The sequence below is a fragment of the Heptranchias perlo genome, chromosome 29 (genome assembly GCF_035084215.1).
Source record: "Heptranchias perlo isolate sHepPer1 chromosome 29, sHepPer1.hap1, whole genome shotgun sequence".
Taxonomy (NCBI): Eukaryota; Metazoa; Chordata; class Chondrichthyes; order Hexanchiformes; family Hexanchidae; genus Heptranchias; species Heptranchias perlo.
In genome coordinates this window covers 24,527,117-24,548,942 of record NC_090353.1, presented here as the reverse complement: position 1 = coordinate 24,548,942, position 21,826 = coordinate 24,527,117, and the positions used below count along the sequence as shown (strand labels likewise).

Below are 21,826 nucleotides of genomic sequence, written 5' to 3'. Positions count from 1 at the left end.
ATGATCAAAGCATTACAAAATTCTGGTTCATATTGTTTACCATTTTTGAAATGGTCAGTAGTTGGGAAGCTAAAATTACTGTAATTGCAAATTACTGATACAGTTTCTTTGGTTTTAACAAGATATTAAAGTCTACATGTACTTTCCAAAGTGCTGTATGCAGAGGTTTTATGCGATGGTTTCTGTGGAAGTTGTTTTTTTCCCTCACATTTTCACATCCTAATTGTTTGTATAATCAGTATTCTGTGAAACGTCAAACATGCAATAGCATATTAGTTGTGAAAATATATTTGAGGTCAAAATCCTCAATTCTCATTGAAAAATGGATTTAGCTTTTCCTTTAGGCCATGCAATTGCACATTTTGAAATATTTCGGCCAGATTGCATCAGGTGCTCCTTCCTCCTAATTAAATCTACAGCATTGAAGTACGGTGTATTCTTCTCCAACAAGAGTGCTGTTTTTGTCTGTTTTATTTGTTAGAATAGGAATTCTGCTTTGTTCGAAAGTTTTTGTTGCATTTTTAGCTGAGGAAATGACTGATCTCCGCACTGATTTATTAATTTTCAAGTGTTAAGCTTCCCTTTGTTAGGTCAGTTCCTTTTAAGAATAAACTACACAAACAACACTGATGCACCTCACTAGCAATCCTGCAAGATAAGAAATTCTGAGTGAATGTGCTTGTATAAGCAGATGCCCATGAATTTTGTTTACAAGAGGGTTTCAATTTTTATTTGTCTGAAATTGATTCTCTCACTGCTGTAATCCTAAAGTTTTAAACTAATGCTTCCAGGCTTCAGACTTATACAATGGGCCCAAAATTCCTGACGTTCCAATCCGCTGCCATAAGTGCAGCAGACCCCGTCCCAAATCATGGGGATGGGATCATCTGCATGGCCTGAGCGGGCCACCCACTCCTGCAAGTGTGCCTCAGCGGTGAAGACCCTGAACTGTCAGTGGAACGTCGAAGTGAAGCAGTGCCATGCCATGCCATTCCGGTGCAGAAAGAAGGCCAGATGAAGCTCCGAGGAAAAGTGTCCTCATCAAATTTTTTGCTTCCAGTGCAATATGCGAGCCTCTTTGGGAAGGTAATCGATTACCTTTCCCTAGTAAAGTTTTGGGGCTTTTTTCCGGATCTTAATGGGACTCACACCAGCTCTCAGCTGATATGAGTTCCGCTGATGCCCACAGAAGGGCACAATCCCAGAGATAGGCCAGAAACTCCTCAGACATGCCTTGATTGGGAATGTGGGCAGAACATCCAAATACCAGAGCTTAAAAACAGGACGGAATCTCGAGGCATCCCCGACTCGGCCGCATTTTTTGGTTTCTTGATTGGAGATCCACCCCAATTACACTTTGGTCCAGACTGGAATTTTCAATTTTGGTAAAATGAAATAGGTGTTGTCTGTACCTTCATTGTACCTAAATTTTATTTAGTCAAATCAGAAAGAAAAGTGAATTTCAAAGAATGTCCCAGAAGCTGGAGCTCACGATCTTAAATGTCACTGCATTAAATATTGTGAGCTGTTGAGTATACCTTTGAAATTATGCACATTCTTAGCAGTGTTGCTTTGTACCTACTGATGTACTGTCCACTTTATAAAGTGGAGTTTGTCATAAACTGTTTGTGATTGCATTCTTTACTTTTTTTTTTACAGAGGGAATTCCTCAGGTTTACTACTTTGGCCCTTGTGGAAAGTACAATGCCATGGTACTAGAATTGCTGGGACCTAGTTTGGAGGATTTATTTGATCTTTGTGATCGAACATTTTCCCTTAAAACTGTATTAATGATAGCTATACAGTTGGTAAGTGTGGTGAACCAAATGATTAGTATTTATTGTCAGTTTTAGTTTATAGAAGCGCAAGTGTATAAATGTGGATCGAATATTCCAGTACATTGTGCTAAAGAGCAATATGTTGCGGCAATTATTAAAATAGTAAACTCAACTCAGCTGCTCTAAATGGCAGCCATCCACATTGTATTATTTTTACAAGATAATTAGGGAGTGGGGTATGTTTTAATGTACGATGGCCCACATACAGATTTTTTTCTAAGATGGAGGACTAGTAGGCAGAAGAGTACATTTTTGAAAAAGATAATATAGTATAGTGGAATTTGAAGTTATGAAATAGATATATGTTTCACTGTGTTGTTGCGTAATCCTAAATGTTTAAAGAGATATAACTATATGCTTACTGATGTCTTTGCGACCCCCCCCCCCCCCCACTTTTACCTTGTTTTGGAACTGCTGGTAAGAGGCAGCCTGGAACCAAGCATTTTGTGTAGACGATTCTCTTGTGTGATGACATGAATGGAGAGCAGAATTCCTTGTTCATAATGTCACATGGGCTGGGGCTGGGGAGAAAGAGTTGAACACGAATCTTTACTTCCAAGCATCCTATAACCAGCAGTTCTAAAGTATAAACAGGATAACCACGGGTGATCGAGAGACATGGTAACTAGCAGAATTTCCCACTTAATATCATGGAAAATTTCAGTAGGTTGTATTTACTCTTTACTGCAGGTTCTGTGGGCATGTTAGTGTTCTAAACTCAATTTTCTAAGAATCTAAAATCATGGTGAGATTCAGATATGTTCGTTTCAGAGTAATGTCTTTGCAGTCATTTAATATCAGTTTTATTTTTGAGGGGTAAAATTAAGTGTTTCAACAACTTTTTCTGTTTGAAAGTATATTACTAAGAGTTTCAGAAACTTGTCACAAACTGAAATTTTAAGGGACTGAGTGCAAGGATACTTTCTCCCCATGTCCTAAAGCCCCAAAACTCTGCTGGGATAGGGTATGATGTAGTTTTGTTTCTGTGACCCTTCGAGTGCTCAGCTCTTCTCTAGTTGCGGAAGGTAGAAGCCAATCTGCCAGAGAGTTCCCTTGTTCACTTCCAATTAACTTGTTTCAGAGTGGCATTTGGAATGGATTGGGTTGGCTGGTAGTGCTTTCGGTTATGAATGCTATCTTCGGGTGTAATAAGCTCCAGAAATGAAACGGGGGGTGGAGAAATGAAAATGTCATTCATGAGTAGACATGATGTGGAGATGCCGGTGATGGACTGGGGTGGACAGATGTAAGGAATCTTACAACACCAGGTTATAGTCCAACAATTTTATTTTAAAATCACAAGCTTTCGGAGATTATCTCCTTCGTCAGGTGAGTGAGTGAAAGGTTTTCAAATCGCATATCTTATATTAGGCTGGGACACGCTCACACCAATCAAAGGTGTCGTTGGTGTTCAAACAGGTTAGCCATGGAAAACAGTTCTGAATACACAATGGGTCAGATTACAAAGCCAGAGAGAGAAAGAGACCCGAAAGGCAGAGAGAGAGAGAGAGAGAGAGAGAGAGAGAGAATGTCCAGTTGTATTAAAAACAGATAACCTTTTTTCGCTGGTGGGGTTAGAGAGTCTTGGTCTTGAGAGCGTCGATGGCGTTGCGTTGTGCTCGGGTGACACCGACAGACGCTGAAAGACGCCCTCGTAAGAACGGGATATGACGCTCGACTTGTCGATCGACAGTTCCAACGGGCCACAGCGAAGAATCGCATAGACCTCCTCAGAAGACAAACACGGGACGCAACCAACAGAGTACCCTTCGTTGTCCAGTACTTCCCCGGAGCGGAGAAACTACGCCATGTTCTCCGCAGCCTTCAACATGTCATCGATGACGACGAACACCTCGCTAAGGCCATCTCCACTACTCGCCTTCAAACAGCCACCCAACCTCAAACAGACCATCGTTCGCAGCAAATTACCCAGCTTTCAGGAGAACAGCGTCCACGACACCACACAAGCCTGCCACGGCAACCTCTGCAAGACATGCCAGATCATCGACACTGATACCACCATCACACGAGAGGACACCACCCACCAGGCACATGGTTCATACTCCTGTGACTCGGCCAACGTTGTCTACCTCATACGTTGCAGGAAAGGATGCCCCGGAGCATGGTACATTGGCGAGACCATGCAGACGCTGCGACAACGGATGAACGGACACTGCGCAACAATCGCCAGACAGGAGGGTTCCCTCCCAGTCGGGGAACACTTCAGCAGTCAAGGACATTCAGCCACCGATCTTCGGGTAAGCGTTCTCCAAGGCGGCCTTCGAGACACACGACAACGCAAAATCGTCGAGCAGAAATTGATAGCCAAGTTCCGCACCCATGAGGACGGCCTCAACCGGGATCTTGGGTTCATGTCACGCTACACGTAACCCCACCAGCAGGGAAAAAAAGTTATCTGTTTTTAATACAACTGGACATTCTCTCTCTCTCTCTCTGGCTTTGTAATCTGACCCATTGTGTATTCAGAACTGTTTTCCATGGCTAACCTGTCTGAACACCAACGACACCTTTGATTGGTGTGAGCGTGTCCCAGCCTAATATAAGATATGCGATTTGAGAACCTTTCACTCACTCACCTGACGAAGGAGATAATCTCCGAAAGCTTGTGATTTTAAAATAAAATTGTTGGACTATAACCTGGTGTTGTAAGATTCCCTACATCTATTCATGAGTAGAGTGAGTTTTATTCTGCAACTCCATCTGGGAGGGCTTGAAATGAATAATTGAAGTATGGTGGGGAATTCAAGATTAATATCACAAGTGTAAGAGTTATACAAAGAGACTGCAAGACAATGAATTGGAGTGTGGAGAAAAAATTAGAAGAAACAATTTTTAGTTTTAACCAGTTATTTTAAAGCTATTCTAGTTTACTGTAGTGATCGAAACAGTTGCGGAGTTGAAGTAACTGTGCTGTTTTGATTAACCCTGCGGTGTTGAGGTAACTGCCTAATCCATATTGTTATTTGTCTTTTCAGATTACGCGGATGGAATTTGTCCACAGCAAAAGTTTGATATACAGAGATGTTAAACCAGAGAATTTCTTAGTGGGCCGACCAGGGAGCAAACGACAACATACCATTCACATCATAGACTTTGGCCTTGCCAAAGAATACATAGATCCAGAGACCAAAAAGCACATCCCATACCGAGAGCACAAGAGCTTAACCGGGACAGCACGATATATGAGCATAAACACACACCTAGGCAAAGGTAATTTCTTACTGGTATGATTTGTATTGATTTTAAGGAAGCTTCCTCCTGTGGGCTTGCTGAGAAATCATGAAGCTCACCAGACTGAAACTGGGAGTGGAACAGTTGTACTGCATGCTCTACCAGACTGCTTCAGAATTCAAGTTATTAATGTCATTATTAACTTCTGTGATTGTCTTGCCATGCTTATGTTGACCACTTTATAGCTCCTTGGCTTTTGTACTCTGTTTAGTGTGTGCTTAATGCATTCAGACATTCTGGATATTATTTATTAATATAACTGTCAGGATCAAGAATCTGTGTAAGCTAACTATCATAGCCTCTGTTTCTCCAATATATCTCAACTCTTCTACAATAATTTTGGATCTGTCTGATAGCCACATTAGGGATTACAACAAACGCAAAATCTAAGATGTGAAATATGGGTAAGCAGCAAAGATGGATTGGGATAAACGAGAAAATAAAAAAGATGAGAATCAATCCAGTGGGTAAAGTCCCTCCCACTGTAGCACTAAACCACATAGACCAGAAATCAGAATTGATTTCCAATATATGCTGAGTTAGCTAATCTCCGCCAGGCCAGCAGTCGAGATGCTACAAATAGCCTTAACGATCCAGGCCTCGGGTTAGGAAAATCAGCCCAGGTTCCTGTTCCTGAATGCTATCCTGTAACTTTCGCTGTAAAGTGCGTATGTGTGGAACTTTGTGTTGCTCTCTATTTGAATATCCTACTGGTGTCTAGCTAGCATATTTAGAATGGCCACTTGAACATGACACTGGGAGGTATATGCCAGCAACAGTTACCACTTTAAGGAAAGGAGATAATTCGGTCACGGGAGAGACAGAAAAAGCTAAACTTTTTTTTTAAATCCTGTAATGAATACAAATCACAATACACACAATTTGCAAATTTTAGTTTCTCTTTCTACCTAATAAACCCTCCCTTTCAACTAGCAAACAGTGTTTTCAGCTGATTAGAAATCTGCTTGCAGTGGTTTGTGTGAAAGGGTCAATTGATCAACACATGGTACCTTGCACACACACTGGTTATTCACCTCATCCTGTGGGTGGAAATGTGTAGAAAAAAATCATTTTGGCTACTGTTCCTTTTAACAACTTTGCCATGCACAGCCATCTTGATCAGCTGATCCTACTGATTTTGCTGTATGTAAGGCCTCATTCTAAACATTTTTTCCCTCCCATTAACATCAGCCATCTCGTCTTTGCTCATCCACTCCAGAAAAAAGTTTTGTCTTGTCTTTTATATTCTCCAGTACGGTGTTGTTTTTATCTAGTCTAGAAATAGTTCTGTTGGAATTTTTCAAAACTTAGTATAGTTCTGCTGAAATTTTGTCGATTTTTAAATTTGCTTTGTCAGTAACACTTTTTTGTCTTGGTATTGGCCTACTTAGGTTGGTCCTGGTTTTATTGCCACCACTTGCACATGTTGCACCACCGTCTGAAACGGTCACCATGGCCTTATCATTAGTTTTGATCAAGGACCGTTTCGGTGTAGATACCCAATTGAAGAAGCAACCCTGGCCACTGTACTCACATCAACATATTGTTTGACAATGAAAAAACAAGGCAACAACAGAGGATCCTCTTCCTTGGGCTTTCTCCTTCAGGAAAATATGCTCAGATGTCAAGAATTTGTTTTAACATATTCTTGAATGGCTTTGAGTGGCTGTCATAGTGTTTCCACCAGTGGTCGCCAGCATTAGCATCTCCTGAACCATTAACTAAAAGGGCTTTGACTGAATAGCCTGTTTTCCTGAACTTCAGTTAAATTATCTATTTTCTTAGAAGAGGAGGAGGAGAAAAAGGGAAAGGAAGGGAAGATATGCCTACAAGAGCACCAACTAGTAAAAGACACTAAGTCAAAGCATTCATTTGTTCCTAACCACCTTAATGTTGGTGCTTGCCTTAGGATCCAATTTCCTAACTATTCAGGTGCCAGCAAGATTTTGTTATAGACCTAGAGAATTTTTCTGCACGCCATACTTCTCCCAGTTTTCAGTTATCTCTCTATACAAGGACTGCCACAAAGGTTGTTTGGGAAAATTTGCACCAAACTGCAATGGTGGTTTTATGATCTGACTGCCTCTACAGGACAACATTGCAACTGCAAGAGACTTGATTACTTAACCTGCAGTTCTCGCCATTGTGAAATTTCATGAGAAATACTCTATCTATACTTTGCCCCACCCTGCCAAAGAAGTTCAAAATACACCTGGCAAAAACACCTTTGCCTAGAACAAAATGTTCCAGATAAAGTGAAGAGCCTTAGGACCAGAAACTGGATGACTCCTGTCTTGCTGCTTTGTTTGCCATCCAGCAGTGATTCTGAGTCATGATCACTAAGGTTCAGTGTGGAAGGGGTACATTGCCAGTAAAGAGTACTACTATTTAGTCTTGTGTTGGCTCATAACATGTTCAAATGGATGCCAGTGGTGTAAATGGAGAGGCTGCAGGTCAATCCTGTTGGAATAGTTAATCCCTCGAACCCAAGCTCTGAGCCCCAAGATTGAATCTTTGGGACCTGAGTGCAAATTAAGATATGGGGTGATTGGCTGTAAAATCCTTCTTTTGCAATGCCCACAACTGATGTAGAGAATTTAATTTAATTTTATGTCTAGTGTTTAATATATATGCTGTTGTACTTAACTCATGTCACATTGTCCTATGTTCATCAACCCAAATTAGAAGAAAATATTCTGCTGGTTTCCCTTATAAAGTGCCGCATTGGTCGAAAACTGTTTAATTCTTGGCTACCAGGGATCTAGGAATGAATGGTGATAGAGTTGTACCTCCACCAATGCTCTCTCTTCCTCACTCTACATATATAAACATAGTGTGGTCATTGAAATGATTAGCACAAATAGTACAAAAACTTGGATTCAGACTTGTAACAGCACAGAAGGAGCTGGGGTTAACTTTGCATGACTCAATTCAATCGGCATTACAAACTTGCAGGCTTAGGTCGGTTCAATTTAATATCGAGTTAAGTTTCAGAATTACAGTCTCGAATTATAGTACGGTTAGTCTTAGTTGTATAACCAAGCATAACCAATAGGTTTTGTATGTTTTCTATTTAAGTTAATGGTATTAGCAAAAAGACTTGCAACTGGTCCGGAAATGGTTGCATGTCAGAATAAAGTTGAATCCTGTCCTGCATCAATCTGGTGGTTTCTCCCCATAAGATGGGCTTGCTCTGGTATTTGGGCTATGCATTATCCCAAGTCCTTACAGTAGTCAGTTGTTTCTTGTTCAGCCGGCAGCCTCTGCTCTTTTCTAGTTTATCTCATTAATGAAGTTATACATTTACACGGTATTTCTTGTACCTCAAGAATTAAATTACGGAATTGACTGGCCAATGCTGCAAGATCTCAGTCACTGAGATGAAATGAGTTCCATGAACTTTTTCTTAACTTTTCTTTCAGTTTTAGTCTGTGTTTCTTTGACTGATTTAGTTTTATTCTGAATAAGTCGAGACAAAAACGGTCATTCTTTTGTCTTCTTTAACTAACACAGTGGGGGTAAAGTCTTGTCTGTTTATTATATAAGCTATCTAACAGGATATTGCTTTATAAAATCACGTAGATATTACAACATAGAAACAAGCCATTTGACCCAACCAGACAATGTTGCTGTTCCTCCCCAAATTAATCGTCCTAATCCCATCCCGTTATTCCCCTTTTCCTTTAACCACATATCTAACGTATTCTTAAAAGTTGACATGGCCTCTGCTTCAATCACTAACTTGTAGTGCATTCCACAAACTCGTAAACCACTGTTTTAAAAAGTAAAGTTTCTCCTGCTCTCCATTCTAAATGTCTTACATTTAAGCTTGTATCTATGATCCCTCATTCTAGACCCTTTAACCACTTGAAGCAGTCTTTTTCTATCTGCTCCGTCCCATCCTTTAACAGTTTTAAACGCCTCTATCAAATCATCCCATAATATCTGTTCTAACAAAAGCAGCTCCAATCTTTCAAGTCATATTCCTATTTCCCAATACCAGGAAGCATCCTAGTGAATTTGTGCTGTACCCTTTCTATTGCCTCAACATCCTTCCTATAGTGTGCAGTACAAACCTGCACATAGTGTTTTCAACCATGATCTTACTAAGATTTTAAGATTCACCATTACATCTCGACTTTTATATTCCATACCTCATACCATAAAACTCAGTAATCTGTTGGCTTTTTTTTAATGGTTTTATCCACTTGAGGTGCTGTTTTTAATGCCTTGTGAACCTGACCCCCAAATCCTTCTGCTCTTCCACAGCACCAAGCCTATTTTAGAGTACAGTTAGTGCTGTTATAATGTATCACCTCACATTTACTGACATTGAATTCCATGTGCTACTTTTTAGCCTATTCCCCCCCTCATCAATATCCCTTTGCAGCTTCCTTTGGTCTTCTAAAGAATTATCTATATCTTTTTTTATTTTGGTATGATCTGCAAATTTCAACATCATTCCCTGTCGGCCTATATCCAAATCATTGATATACATTGAACAGAAGTGGTCCCAGAACTGAACCCTGTGGGACAACACTACCCACTTCCAGCCACTTTGAGAAACTACCCTTAACACCATCTCTGTTTTCTCTTTTCAAACCAGTTTTAAATCCAATTTGCTCCACTTCTCAATACTCCATACCACTTAATTGTAGTCTACTGCATGATACCTTGTCAAAGATTTTCTGAATGTCCATGTACACCACATCGACTGCATTTCTCCCATACTTGTAACTTCCTCAAATAACTCTAACCTTGCATCTCATTTCAGAATTGCTTAGAATCAAACAAAATGGAATTTGATCAACTAGAAAAGATACTAGTTCCAGCCATTGCAAAACCTGTTCATCATAGAAACTTATTTTCACATCAGGCAGGATATTTTTTCACTACAAGATGAGCTTGCAATCAGGCAGACTGTTATCTCCAAGTTGGATCAAGGATTCAGGGCACAGAACTAATCACAAATCCTAGTTCTGATGGCAGTGATCACCTTTCTGATCCATTCAGAAGTCTTCACAAACCTTTGCGGTTGAACCTTCTCGCGTAGTGGTCATTGGTCCATTATCTGTTTCAGTCAACATGGACCAAGAAATGTTCAGTGCAATCAAATGGCAAAATCAAAGGACAAATCTCCTTGGCCCTCTGTGGCTGCCATCCCTGCTGTGTCTCGTACTGGTGACAAAAATCTCTCTTACTTGGAGGGGCCATAGACTTGAAGTATGGGACCATGGATGCTGCTCTTGGAACGTAAACTCGAACTTTAGCAGTCTTGGCAATATGAGATGCCTTTCCAGAAATGTATAGTTTCACAAACTGATAAGGAGAGTAATGGCCCGCCAATATCTTGGGATGGCAATTTTTTTTTATTCCTTCCCCTGTTTCGCTTCAGAGCATTGATCCTTCGTGAGTGTTGGATAGAGGAAACTATCATCCTCCTAATTACTTTGTGACCAGGGAGTATGGGTTTCTCCAATCTAGTGCTCAGCCTCGATCAGCTTATTGGGATCTTGTACAGACACATTCTTCCGATTCAGATAGAGTGCCAAATGTGGCACAGGTGTTGACCTCCAGAGCTTCCAGGTGATGGTATGGAAAACATTTGTCACTACAATCTATTACAATGTGAAGGAGCAGTATTTTTATTGTAGGTTGCAAATGCTGCTAGATTAGTGATGCTGCTGTTTCTGTTTTTCTGCCTCCTACACGTTCTACCTCCTGTGGTACTCTGGCTTATGAAAAATACCTGCAAAGTGCAGCCTTTTACTTGTCAGTTAGCAGCCACCTGGGATATTAGCCAGTTGTCAAAACTGTTTAAACCCATGTGCATTGCCTTATGTTTCTTGCACTTAAAAGTGTTATTCTATTCACTCTTGTTTCTGCACAAAGATGAGTCAGTTGTATGTTTTCGGGTAGACCAACTGTATTTCATTTGGTGTGTAGCCAGGACAGTCCTTGGATCTCATCTTATTTTGCCAAAAATTGTAGCACCATTTCACTTATTTCAGGAAATTGCAATGCCAAATATAGCCACAACCTTGCATTTCTCTGATTAAGCAGAATTATAGCTTGGCTTGTGCTCACAGTGCTTTTTGGTTCTATTCACATAGAACACTAAAATTATAATTTACATGTTTTCCCTGAACATTGTTAATGTGACCTGGCAACTCGGTAGCGAGTGCTTGGTCACCACAGTCTGACATGCTGGTACGTAGTTGTAGATGATCAGTCACTGCTTCCAGTTTCATCCCCACTCTTGGAAGGACCTTCAACCTCCACATACAAAGCTGCCATTGGCCCTTTGATTCTCTTTCTGACCTTGTACCGCGTCAAGCAAACTTTTTTATTGTGTGTGGCATTGCTCTGTATGTTTTCGGTCTTGATGCTGCTCCCTCTGGTCAAAAAACTAAGGATTTGGTTTAGAATAAGGCCTAGATTATGGCAAAGTAGGAAGAGCACCTGAAGAAGATAGCTGTGCATGACACAAAGTTTGGTCTAGATTTTCTGATGAAAAATTGTCCATTTTTGGGTGATTTTGTGGTGTAAAAATGGGGTGATGTGCTCTCTACCGTCAGAATTTTCTCCCCAAAAATGGCCTCCAAAAAGATTGTCAGTCAGTATTGCTGTCCACCCAGAGGCCACACTGCCATATGTAAATGAGGGGCTTATGGCAACACTACCGTGAAATTTCAACAACTACTTGTATTATATAGTACCTTTTAACATAGGAAAACGTCCTAAAAGTGCTTCACAGAGATGTAATCGAAAAAATGAGCACCGTACTAAAGTTTGGTCAAAGTGTTGGGTTTTAAAGAGGGTTGTAAAGGTTGAGAGGGAGCCTGCGGGGTTTAGGCAAGGAATTCCAGAGCCTGGAATTAACGAGGTGTGATATTGATGACAAGGATTCACTGTGAATAGTGCAGGTTTCCCTTTACCCAGTTAATGGCACTAAGAGTGAATGCCAAGTCAGGGGAAGTGTCATACCTATACAATTGTTACAGGTTGTGTTACACACTGTGCATGGGAATCAATGCCTTCACTTACCTTGATGTGGAGATGCCAGTGATGGACTGGGGTGGACAAATGTAAGGAGTCTTATAACACCAGGTTATAGTCCAACAGTTTTATTTGAAATCACAAGCTTTCGGAGCTTTCCTCCTTCGTCAGGTGAGTGCAGGGTTCCATAAAGGCACAGCATATATAGTCAGAGAACAATGCCTGGTGATAACGGGCAGTTGAAAGATTATCTGTAATCACCAGGCATTGTTCTCTGACTATATATGCTGTGCCTTTATGGAACCCTGCACTCACCTGACGAAGGAGGAAAGCTCCGAAAGCTTGTGATTTCAAATAAAACTGTTGGACTACAACCTGGTGGTGTAAGACTCCTTACATTCATTCACTTACCTTGGCCGGCTTTGTTAGATCATTTAAACTCTTCTTGTACTTGGGGCCGTGGAAATTGCATTGACTGCATCAGCAATCTCCCTCCATTAAAATTTACAACAACCTCTTGTGGCTTCCTATTGTCAGTCAGTACCTAGGTGTATGTTTCTTCTGGCCCTTTTAATGACACAGATTAATCAGAAAACCCATATGCACATCCTGAGCTTCCCCCCCATCCCCAAAATGCATATTCCTCTGAGGTCATGGTTGCTCTTTTCAAGGGCTCCATTCATAGAAGAACATGTGGCCTTTTGATCTGCTGCAGAGTTTTAAAGACTACAGCAGATTTCAACCTTCCACTCTCCCAGAGGCTGTGAGCCTCAGAACTTGGCCTTAAAGTGCCACTGAATTCTAGGGGTCCTGGGCTATACCAAAAAGGATGATTGAATGTAGTCTGACAAATCATAAACCTACGTCGTCTAATGTCATAGAACTTTACACTTTTTATATAAAGGCCATGGAAACATACATTCTGTTTAGGTAACTTTTTAAACTGCCAACATATTTATGTTAAAGGTACTATATAATACAAGTAGTTGTTGAAATTTCACGGTAGTGTTGCCATAAGCCCCTCATTTACATATGGCAGTGTGGCCTCTGGGTGGAATGCAGCCACAGAAACCCTATGAAGGAACAAGATACTTTTAAATGCTAATCTCTTGAACTAACAGACATTTTATAAGGAAGGTACTCCTCAGAAATGTCCTGTGGTCTGGAGATCAGGCTGCTTGATTGGTTCTGAAGGTAAAGATGCTTGGAACCATGTGAATGGATTTATGTCTAGCATTTGTCATGTTGTCCAGGAAGCCATTACTTTAATTTGATAGTTTTGTTCAATTGTGTATCATATCTATCTGTAAATTACTCGTTAGTCTTCTGAGATCAAAGAGACAATAGATTTATAACCCTGAAAAGAATCCTCTACTTGCAATTACTGCAGCCTGTATAGAGGTGAACATTTGATGGATCCTTGGGGTTGACTCATGTATGAGTTTTGTTCTACGGATGCTGTTTGAGATTCAGCATTAGGAGAGGTAGGGAAATGTTGCATGTTTATTATTTTGTGAACTTGGGGTGTTGTACGTTAATTGTTGTATTCTAGTGGAATCTGCTGTGTTGATCTTCAGCTAACATCTATTTTTTACTGTTAATAAGCCTGGCCTAAACCATATGGTCTGATAGTAATTATTCTTCTATTATCCAAAGACTAGGAGTGCAGAGGAGGGCTTGTGTTATTTCCAGTAAGCAAATTACTGTAACAAGGGTGATCCATTTGACCCTGCGCATTCCAGATATTGTTTGTAGATGGTCGCATGTTGGTTGATAGAGGACTCATTTAAGGGAGTGGTTCTTTACACCAACTTGAGGCTGATTCAAGAATTGTATTTTCAAATGCTTGAGGTCCAATTGCCTAACTGTGTATGATTTCAGTAGGAAATCAGTTCTGTGAGCAAGGGAACCAAAGGTGCGAAGAGGAGTTGGTTTCTAATAATGTAAGAACTGGTCACACCTCTCTCCCTCTTTTGTTCTACCCTGGGCAAAAAAAAAATGTAAACCTTTCTGTAAAATGCAAAAATCACTTAAACAAATGGCTAAATTGCACTAGTTATAGAATTTGCCAACTCGAATGTTAACTTTGCTGAGGTGATTAAAAATTTACTTCCTTGAATATGGTAATATTTTCTTTACAGAACAAAGTCGAAGAGATGACCTCGAAGCACTAGGTCACATGTTTATGTACTTCCTGCGTGGTAGTTTGCCTTGGCAAGGTCTGAAGGTGAGTGAAACTCCAGTCTGGCAGAATAAGCTATCCATGTATGTAAGTGATCTTTCTATTATATAACCCCAATTACATTTACTAAATTCAAAAGCAGGATTTGTAAATGGGCAGTATGAAAATGTTACTTTAAATCTAATTTTTGCAGTTCATCTTGTGGTTTATATCCTTTAAATGTATATCCTTTATCATGTGGTCAATCACTCAGCAACACGGCATCATTATAAAACTGAAGGGATAAATGATCTCAGCAAACCACCAATTTTGTTTTAAGCCCCACAGAAGAGAAATTAAATACTACTGAGAGATGTTCCTTTGTGAGTGTCCCATTTCTAAATTATCTTCACCCTTCTTTGGATCCCACTACACTATACTAGTACAGCTGAGCAGGTGAACTTCTTCAAATTACTGCTCTTGAATTTCTTGTTAGCAAGTATGTTGGGCTGAATTACTTTCCAGTTTCTTTCTCTTTCTGATGAAGTAGCTGGTTTTCATTCAGTACCACCCCTAGCAGCAGCAATCTAGATTGAATGCTCATTAGAGGAGGGACCCTAGCCTCATTTTGCAAGCATAATTTGATTAGGAGCTCCAACAATGGGATTCAACTTGCAGTCAACTACTCTAAAATCACAGCTTTATTTTAATGACTTTTCCTCCCAGTTCTTTTGGCTATGTTATGTTTAATTTACACTCTGTAGATTTGAACTTTGCCACCCAGAATTAAGTATAGCATTTGTTTTTCTAAGTGAAAACTGCGAAGTACTTTCAATCAAATTTTTTTCAATGATTTCAGTAACCTCTCGATATTTTTTAAGTGGTGTTTTTTTATGTTGAAAGATTGATAATGCAAAAATGAATTGCAAATCCTTTAACCCGATTGCATTTGCAACTTTGATTACATCTCATATGCCACGTTTCAGCACATCCGCACTACACACTGCTAAAATTATTTTTTATAGAACTCCACTGAGCAGGCCAGTGAACAAATTTTTTTAAAGCATGAAAATCGGGGAGGAATTAATTGAGCAATTATATTGACTATTTGCCTGCCAATTTTGTTTTTTAAATTTGCTGACCATTTTTCAAGGGACACGATTAGATTCTTTAATGTCAATCTATAATAAGTATTGCAGCTGTGCACACTTCCTGTTGTCATGCTTTCTGTGTCATGACATTTGTCATGCCTCTGTCACACCTGGGTAATTAATACTTGCTTCTACTAACTAAGCAAAACTGTCCATATCCCTAATCACGTTCTTTGGATTATTAGTCTAGGTCTCTGGATTACTCGTCCAGTAACATGACCACTGTGCTGCAATACCCAATCAGCTGACAAATGGCAGGTAACATTTGCACAGCAAAAATGCTAGGTAATAACCATCTCCAATATAAAGTCCAACCACCTCCTCCTGAGATTTAATGGCACCACCATCACTGAGTCTCCCATCATCAACATCTTGGGGGTTACCATTGATCAGAAGCTTAACTGGGCCAGCCATATCCACACCATGACTACAAGAACAGGGAAGAAGTGACTTCTGGCTCATGCTCTGACCTTTCAAAGCTTCTTTCTCTACAAGGCACAAGTCAGGAGTGTGATGGAATCCTCACCCTTTGCCTGGATATGTGCAGCTGCAATAACATTCAAATATCAACAGTGTCCAGAAGAGAGCAGCCTATTTGGTACCCCTGCCACTGGACCCAATATCTACCCCCTCCACCACAGGTGTATTGTAGCTGCAGGAAGCACTGTAGTAATTCACCAAGCAACCTTCCAGCCCTGCAACCTTTAACACAGAGAAGGACCAGAGCAGCAATGTCATGGGAACATATCATCTTCAAGTAACACCCAGTCCAACTTGGACATACATCATGTTGGTTCCTCATTGTTAGTGGGTGAAAATCCTGGAATTCCTTACTGTCAGAGGACCATCACCACATGTACTCCAGAATAGGGTCCACCACCACCTTTTGGGAGAACTAGGGATGGGCAATAAATTCAGTCTTGCCAGTGTAGTCATGTTTTGAAAAATAAGGAAAGTTGTTTAAACACCAGGTGGCACTGCTACCCCTTCTGACTTGCATCTCTCAGCTGCTTTCTCTGGAAGCCTAGTGCTTCCTGCAGCTACCTGGGAAAAGTGGAAATTTGTTTTATATTTTGTACCAGAATTTATGCTGAAAGTTGTGGCAAAGTTTTTTGGGGAAACCTCTTCTCCCCACTGTATTTTGAAATAAATATGGTGAAGTTTTACATTTCCTTATCCCAAAAATGAAAACCACGCCACCCGGTCTTCTCCTGTCTCTGTGCTGGCCACTAAAATTTCCCCCAGATTCTAAGTGCACTGCCATTGTGGCACAAAATTTCTGGCAAATTTGTTATTAATCTACCTTTCCTGCTGGATTGTAAAGTTAATGAGGTGAAATTAAAACCCGTCCCGTCGTCATCAACCCCTCTATTGAGCTCATTTAGTTCATTTTCTATGTTGTAGTGAATGAATTTACATTGTTCTCCAGTTGATTAAATTCCTTTATCATGCTATTCTGAAATGATTTACATTATTCTTCAATTCCTTTTCGATGTTGTACTGAATTAATTTGCACTGTTCCTCAGCTCTTTTAATTTGTTTTCCACACTTCTGAATTTACATATTATAAAGAAAAGCAAACTAGTGGATGTGAGTTTCTAACTTGCAAGACTGTCTTAATTTAAAAGTAAAAGGTGTACAATGCAATGACTCCATTATAAACAGTTCTTCCACGTCAGTGAAGTTCGGGTAAAATTAGTTGAACTCATTGTGAATGTTCATTCCCAAATATTTGAAGTAGAGTACACTATAACACAAAAATTATTGTTGGCAGTATAACTGTCCTCCTATGTGTCCCAATAACCACCATTCATGATTTACCTGATCTGCTCCATTACAATCCATGTGTGTGTCTGAATAACCACCGTTCATTGTTTTACATCATTGTTCCTCATTACAGTCTGTCTGCGTGGTGGCGTAACTCCTCCATATAGTGTAATTTTACTGTAGATGTTAATACATTTATTTTAAGCAGGTTAGTGCTCATTTAAACAGACCGATGAACATTGTGCAAGTGCATCAAGTATTTGTTTGCTAATATTGTCAATAATTTCTAGTCTTATGGGTGAAATAGCTAATAAAGATATCTAATAAATTTCAAAATTACCATCTATATCTCTGTCAATCATATATTAAAAGACTTGCATATAGTGCATACCTCCTGTAGGTTTCACACTGCTTCCAATCACACTTTAGCCGTCACCATTCAGTCAGTCATACTTTAGCATATCCTATGACTCAGTGAGTTATGCCACAGGAGATCTGCTCGTATTATAAAATATTTGTAAGTGTTCTATTAATTTTAGTTCGTTATATTGTATCTAATTATACCAATAATTGTTTTCTATCTGTTATAGGCTGACACATTAAAAGAGAGGTATCAGAAAATAGGTGACACCAAACGAGCTACCCCAGTTGAAGTCTTGTGTGACAATTTCCCAGGTTTGAATCTTTTTTTCTTAACCTAAATTGCCCACAATACCACCTCTGCAAAGAATGAAAGACCTGCATTAACGCAGCACCTTATTGTGTCTGTCAAACACTTCAAAGTGCTTCACATACAATGAAGTACTCTGGAGTGCTGTCACTGCGGTTATGTAGGCAATGCACCAGCCATTTTGCGCATAGTGAGATTCAACAAATGCCATTGAGAGTAAGACCAGCTAATCTATTTTTTTGGTTGAGGGAGGAATGTTTCCCCAGGACATCAGGAGACGTTCCTGCTCTTCAAATAGTGCCATGGGATCTTTAACATCCACCTGAACCACTGGAATGGGCAGACAGGACTTTGGTTTGATATCTTATTCAAACGACAGCACCTCTGACCATGCAATAATCCCTCAGCAGGGATTATAGGGACAGGAGCAGGCCATTCAACCCCTTGAGTCTGTTCTGCCATTCAGTTAGATCATAGCTGATCTGTATCTTAACTCCAGTTACCCGCCTTGGTTCCATATCCCTTAATACTCTTGCCTAACAAAAATCTATCCGTCTCAGTTTTGAAATTGTTAATTGACCAAGCCTCAACAGCTTTCTGGGGGAGAGTGTTCCAGATTTCCGCTACCCTTTGTGTGAAGAAGTGCTTCCTGACATCATTCCTGAATAGTCTAGCTCTAATTTTATGGTTATGCCCCCTTGTTCTGGACTCCCCCAACAGAGAAAATAGTTTCTCTCCATCTACCCTGTCAATTCCTTTGATCATCTTACACATCTCAATCGGATCACCCCTTTAATCTTCTAAACGCAATCAAATACTAGCCTAGCCCATGCAACTAGTCTTCATAATTTAACCCTTTTAGCCCCGTTATCATTCTGGTGAATCTATGTTGCCCCCCACTTCCTGAAGTATGGTGCCCAGAACTGAACGTAGTACTCCAGATGCGGTCTAACCAGAGCTTTATACAACTGGAGCATAACTTCCTTTGTATTCCAGCCCCCTTGAGATAAAGGCTAACATTTCATTAGCCTTTTAAATTATTTTTTGTACCGGTCCACTAACTTTGTGATTTCTGTACATGGACCCCTAAATCTCTCTGCTCCTCCACAGTTCCTAGCTTCTTGCCATTTAGAAAATACTCTGATCCAATTTCTTAGGTCCAAAGTGGATGACCTCACACTTCTCCACATTGTACTCCATCTGCCACAGTTTTGCCCACTCACTTAATCTATCAATGTCCCTTTGCAACTTTCTGCACCATCTACACTATTTACTGTGCCGCCTAACTTGGGGTCATCAACAAAAATTGGATATATGGCTCTCTATTCCTTTATCTAAGTCATTAAGAAATGTAGTGAAAAACTGTACAGATCCCTGAGCGACACCACTAATCACATCCTGCCAATTGGAGTACGTACTCATTATCCCTATCCTTTGTCTCCTACCTTCTAACCAATTCCCTACTGTCAATAGGTTGCCTCCAATTCCATGCAGTTTCATTTTTGCTAACAGTCTCTTGTGTGGTACCTTATTGAATAACTTCAGGAAGTTCGTATAAATAACATCCATAAATACTACTTTATCTACCACATTAGTAACCTTTTGGAAACATTCAATTAGGTTATTTAGACATGCTGGCTCTCTCTGAACAATTCACGTTTGTCCAAGTGCTTAGACGCTCTGTCAGCCTAGATTATGCATTCAGGTCCTGGAGTGGGACTTGGACTCTTACTCTTGCTTCAGAGTCAGAAGTTTGTTACCAAAGTGAACCAAACTGACACTGTGTAAACTTATGCATTTTTAAAAAATTTATTGTTCATTGTTCCTTGTTTTCTCGCCATGTAGACCTAAAGAGGTAACTGTAAGGGTAAATGCTATTAGTGGTCAGTACCTTTCCCTGAATATTTTCATTTCTAGATAAACTGTGAAACAGATATACTGGAGGTGTGACTTCGAACAGTGATGGAGTGTGTCCTTTCAGAAAGTGAAAAGAAACAGATGGGTTGCAGTTGGTTTCAAGACTAAGCACCTAGGTTAGGACATGCACACCAAAGGGACCCATGTTCTATCAATTTAGAGTATCTGCTTCACTGTTTAGCTGCTGAAATAGATGGTCAAAGGGCTCAATAGAAAACAGCTGCGATACATCGAAGAGTAAGAATGCTTGATGTACTGATTGTACTTACCCCTATAATGAGGTGTAAAATTTGACTAGCTTTCTTTCTTTTTGTAGAAGAAATGGCAACATACCTCCGCTATGTACGAAGACTTGATTTTTTTGAGAAACCGGACTATGAATACCTGAGGAAACTCTTCACTGATCTGTTTGATAGAAATGGTTTTGTGTTTGATTATGAATATGACTGGGTTGGCAAGCCACTAGTAAGTATTGTACAAATTTTCAGTGGGATTTCAAAATTAATAAAGCTCTCTTTTGGTCTCTGAACCCCTAAATACCGCAAGAAAATATGTTGCAGCTTATAAAGAAAATCATGCTGGTTGCTAGTTTTGACTTCTGGAATCATAGTTTCAATCCATGTTTGATTTTAGCCATACACTCCCCACGTGGCTCAGCTGGTTAAATGGAGAGCAGCTGAGACATACAGAACAGGAAGTTCCCAGGTATTACTCCTATTCTCTGTTGGGTTAGCTAATTTCAACCTGGGTGAAGGTGAAGACACTACAATTCACCTTGGTATCCTTGAATTAGGGAGAGGAAAATCACCCACGGGTTCCTGCTTTTGATCATTATTGAGCATCCTTTTCTCCTGGTGTGCTTGTGTCCAACAGGTGAGGATAGGATCAAGCTCAGCTGTGATGCCCCTTGGAGTTGAATAATCTGCCAACACTTGCTGTCTAGATTCATGCATGAAGAATTGCTATTTTGACAATGTACTAGAGAGCAACCAACATCCAAAGAAATGTAACCCAGCAGGAGTTGATGCCTTCAGGAAAGGAGGATTGGAGAAAAATTAGCTCTATGCTCTAGTATCCCATAGTTGGCTGACTCCAATTGGCTACCAAATGTGTCTAAATTAGATATCAAGCCAATATAATAAAAATGAAGATTGGTGTAGTGTTAATGTTTTTCCGCTAGGTAGCATATTCAGTAAATACTGCCATGTCCCATTTACAAGTTTTGCCAAAACATTAGCTCAAATGTTGAAGCTAACTTGTTCTCCACTGTGAATTCTTGAGTCTGTTATTGAATTCTTCAGAATTTAACATTGAAGTCTGAATGGACTCCAAATTTCAGACTGCTAGTTATAAGAATGTTTCCACTCTCCTGTAATTTAGTTTTTAATACAAATCTAGAATGCCTTCTGTGAAAGTACTGAGTTTAAGGGTGAAGAATAGAGATGCTGAGGGTACACTTTGTATGTTGAATTGCATTTTATTATCATGTGCAAGGGGCAGCAGTGATGCTGACCCCTGTTCTACTTGCCCTAAAAATGCCCAGTGTCTCAATTCTCAAGTAGTATCATCTCTTTTAATGTTAAAAGGTTATGTCTAAAGGATACAAAAGACCAGAATCGAGCATACAAAGTTGACAATTTGTATTTGTTTATACCTAGTGTAGTAATGCACTGTCACCTGATTGTTAAGAACTGTTGTTCTTCCAATTCTGTAGCTTTGAAAAATGGAAAATTTGGAAAGTTGATCAACAGAATATTCAGTGCCCCCCATTGCAATACTCCCATGAATTGCATTTCTAAGGCTAATGCTTTCCCAACTTGCACTTAAGAGTTGCCTTACTTATCATAAAGATTAGTATAGATGAATCCATTTGGCCCTTCTAGCTCACCCCACCATTGAAACCTACAATCCTACTCCATACAGTATCTAATTGCCTCTTGAATGACTCGAGTTTTTACCTCCACTCCGAACTGAATGACTGTTCCAATATTAATCATTCTTTGTGTGAAGAAATGATTCCTGACATCAGTCTTCAACTTGCCTTTTACCATTTTGTAGCTGTGGTGCCTTA

The 21,826-nt window shown here is 39.9% G+C and overlaps 1 protein-coding gene across 5 annotated transcripts in view; it reads left to right on the top strand.

Annotated features, from left to right (window-relative positions):
* LOC137299516 (casein kinase I) overlaps positions 1-21,826 on the top strand; it is a 120,553-nt gene that overhangs the window by 77,325 nt on the left and 21,402 nt on the right. For 4 of the 5 annotated variants that reach the window (XM_067968315.1, XM_067968316.1, XM_067968320.1 and 1 more), the window contains 5 exons: positions 1,660-1,808; positions 4,835-5,069; positions 14,231-14,316; positions 17,759-17,843; positions 20,072-20,220. In XM_067968315.1, the coding sequence (XP_067824416.1) occupies positions 1,660-1,808; positions 4,835-5,069; positions 14,231-14,316; positions 17,759-17,843; positions 20,072-20,220 (704 nt within the window). The remainder of the gene's footprint in view (positions 1-1,659; positions 1,809-4,834; positions 5,070-14,230; positions 14,317-17,758; positions 17,844-20,071; positions 20,221-21,826) is intronic. The other variant, XM_067968319.1, reaches the window with a different exon arrangement.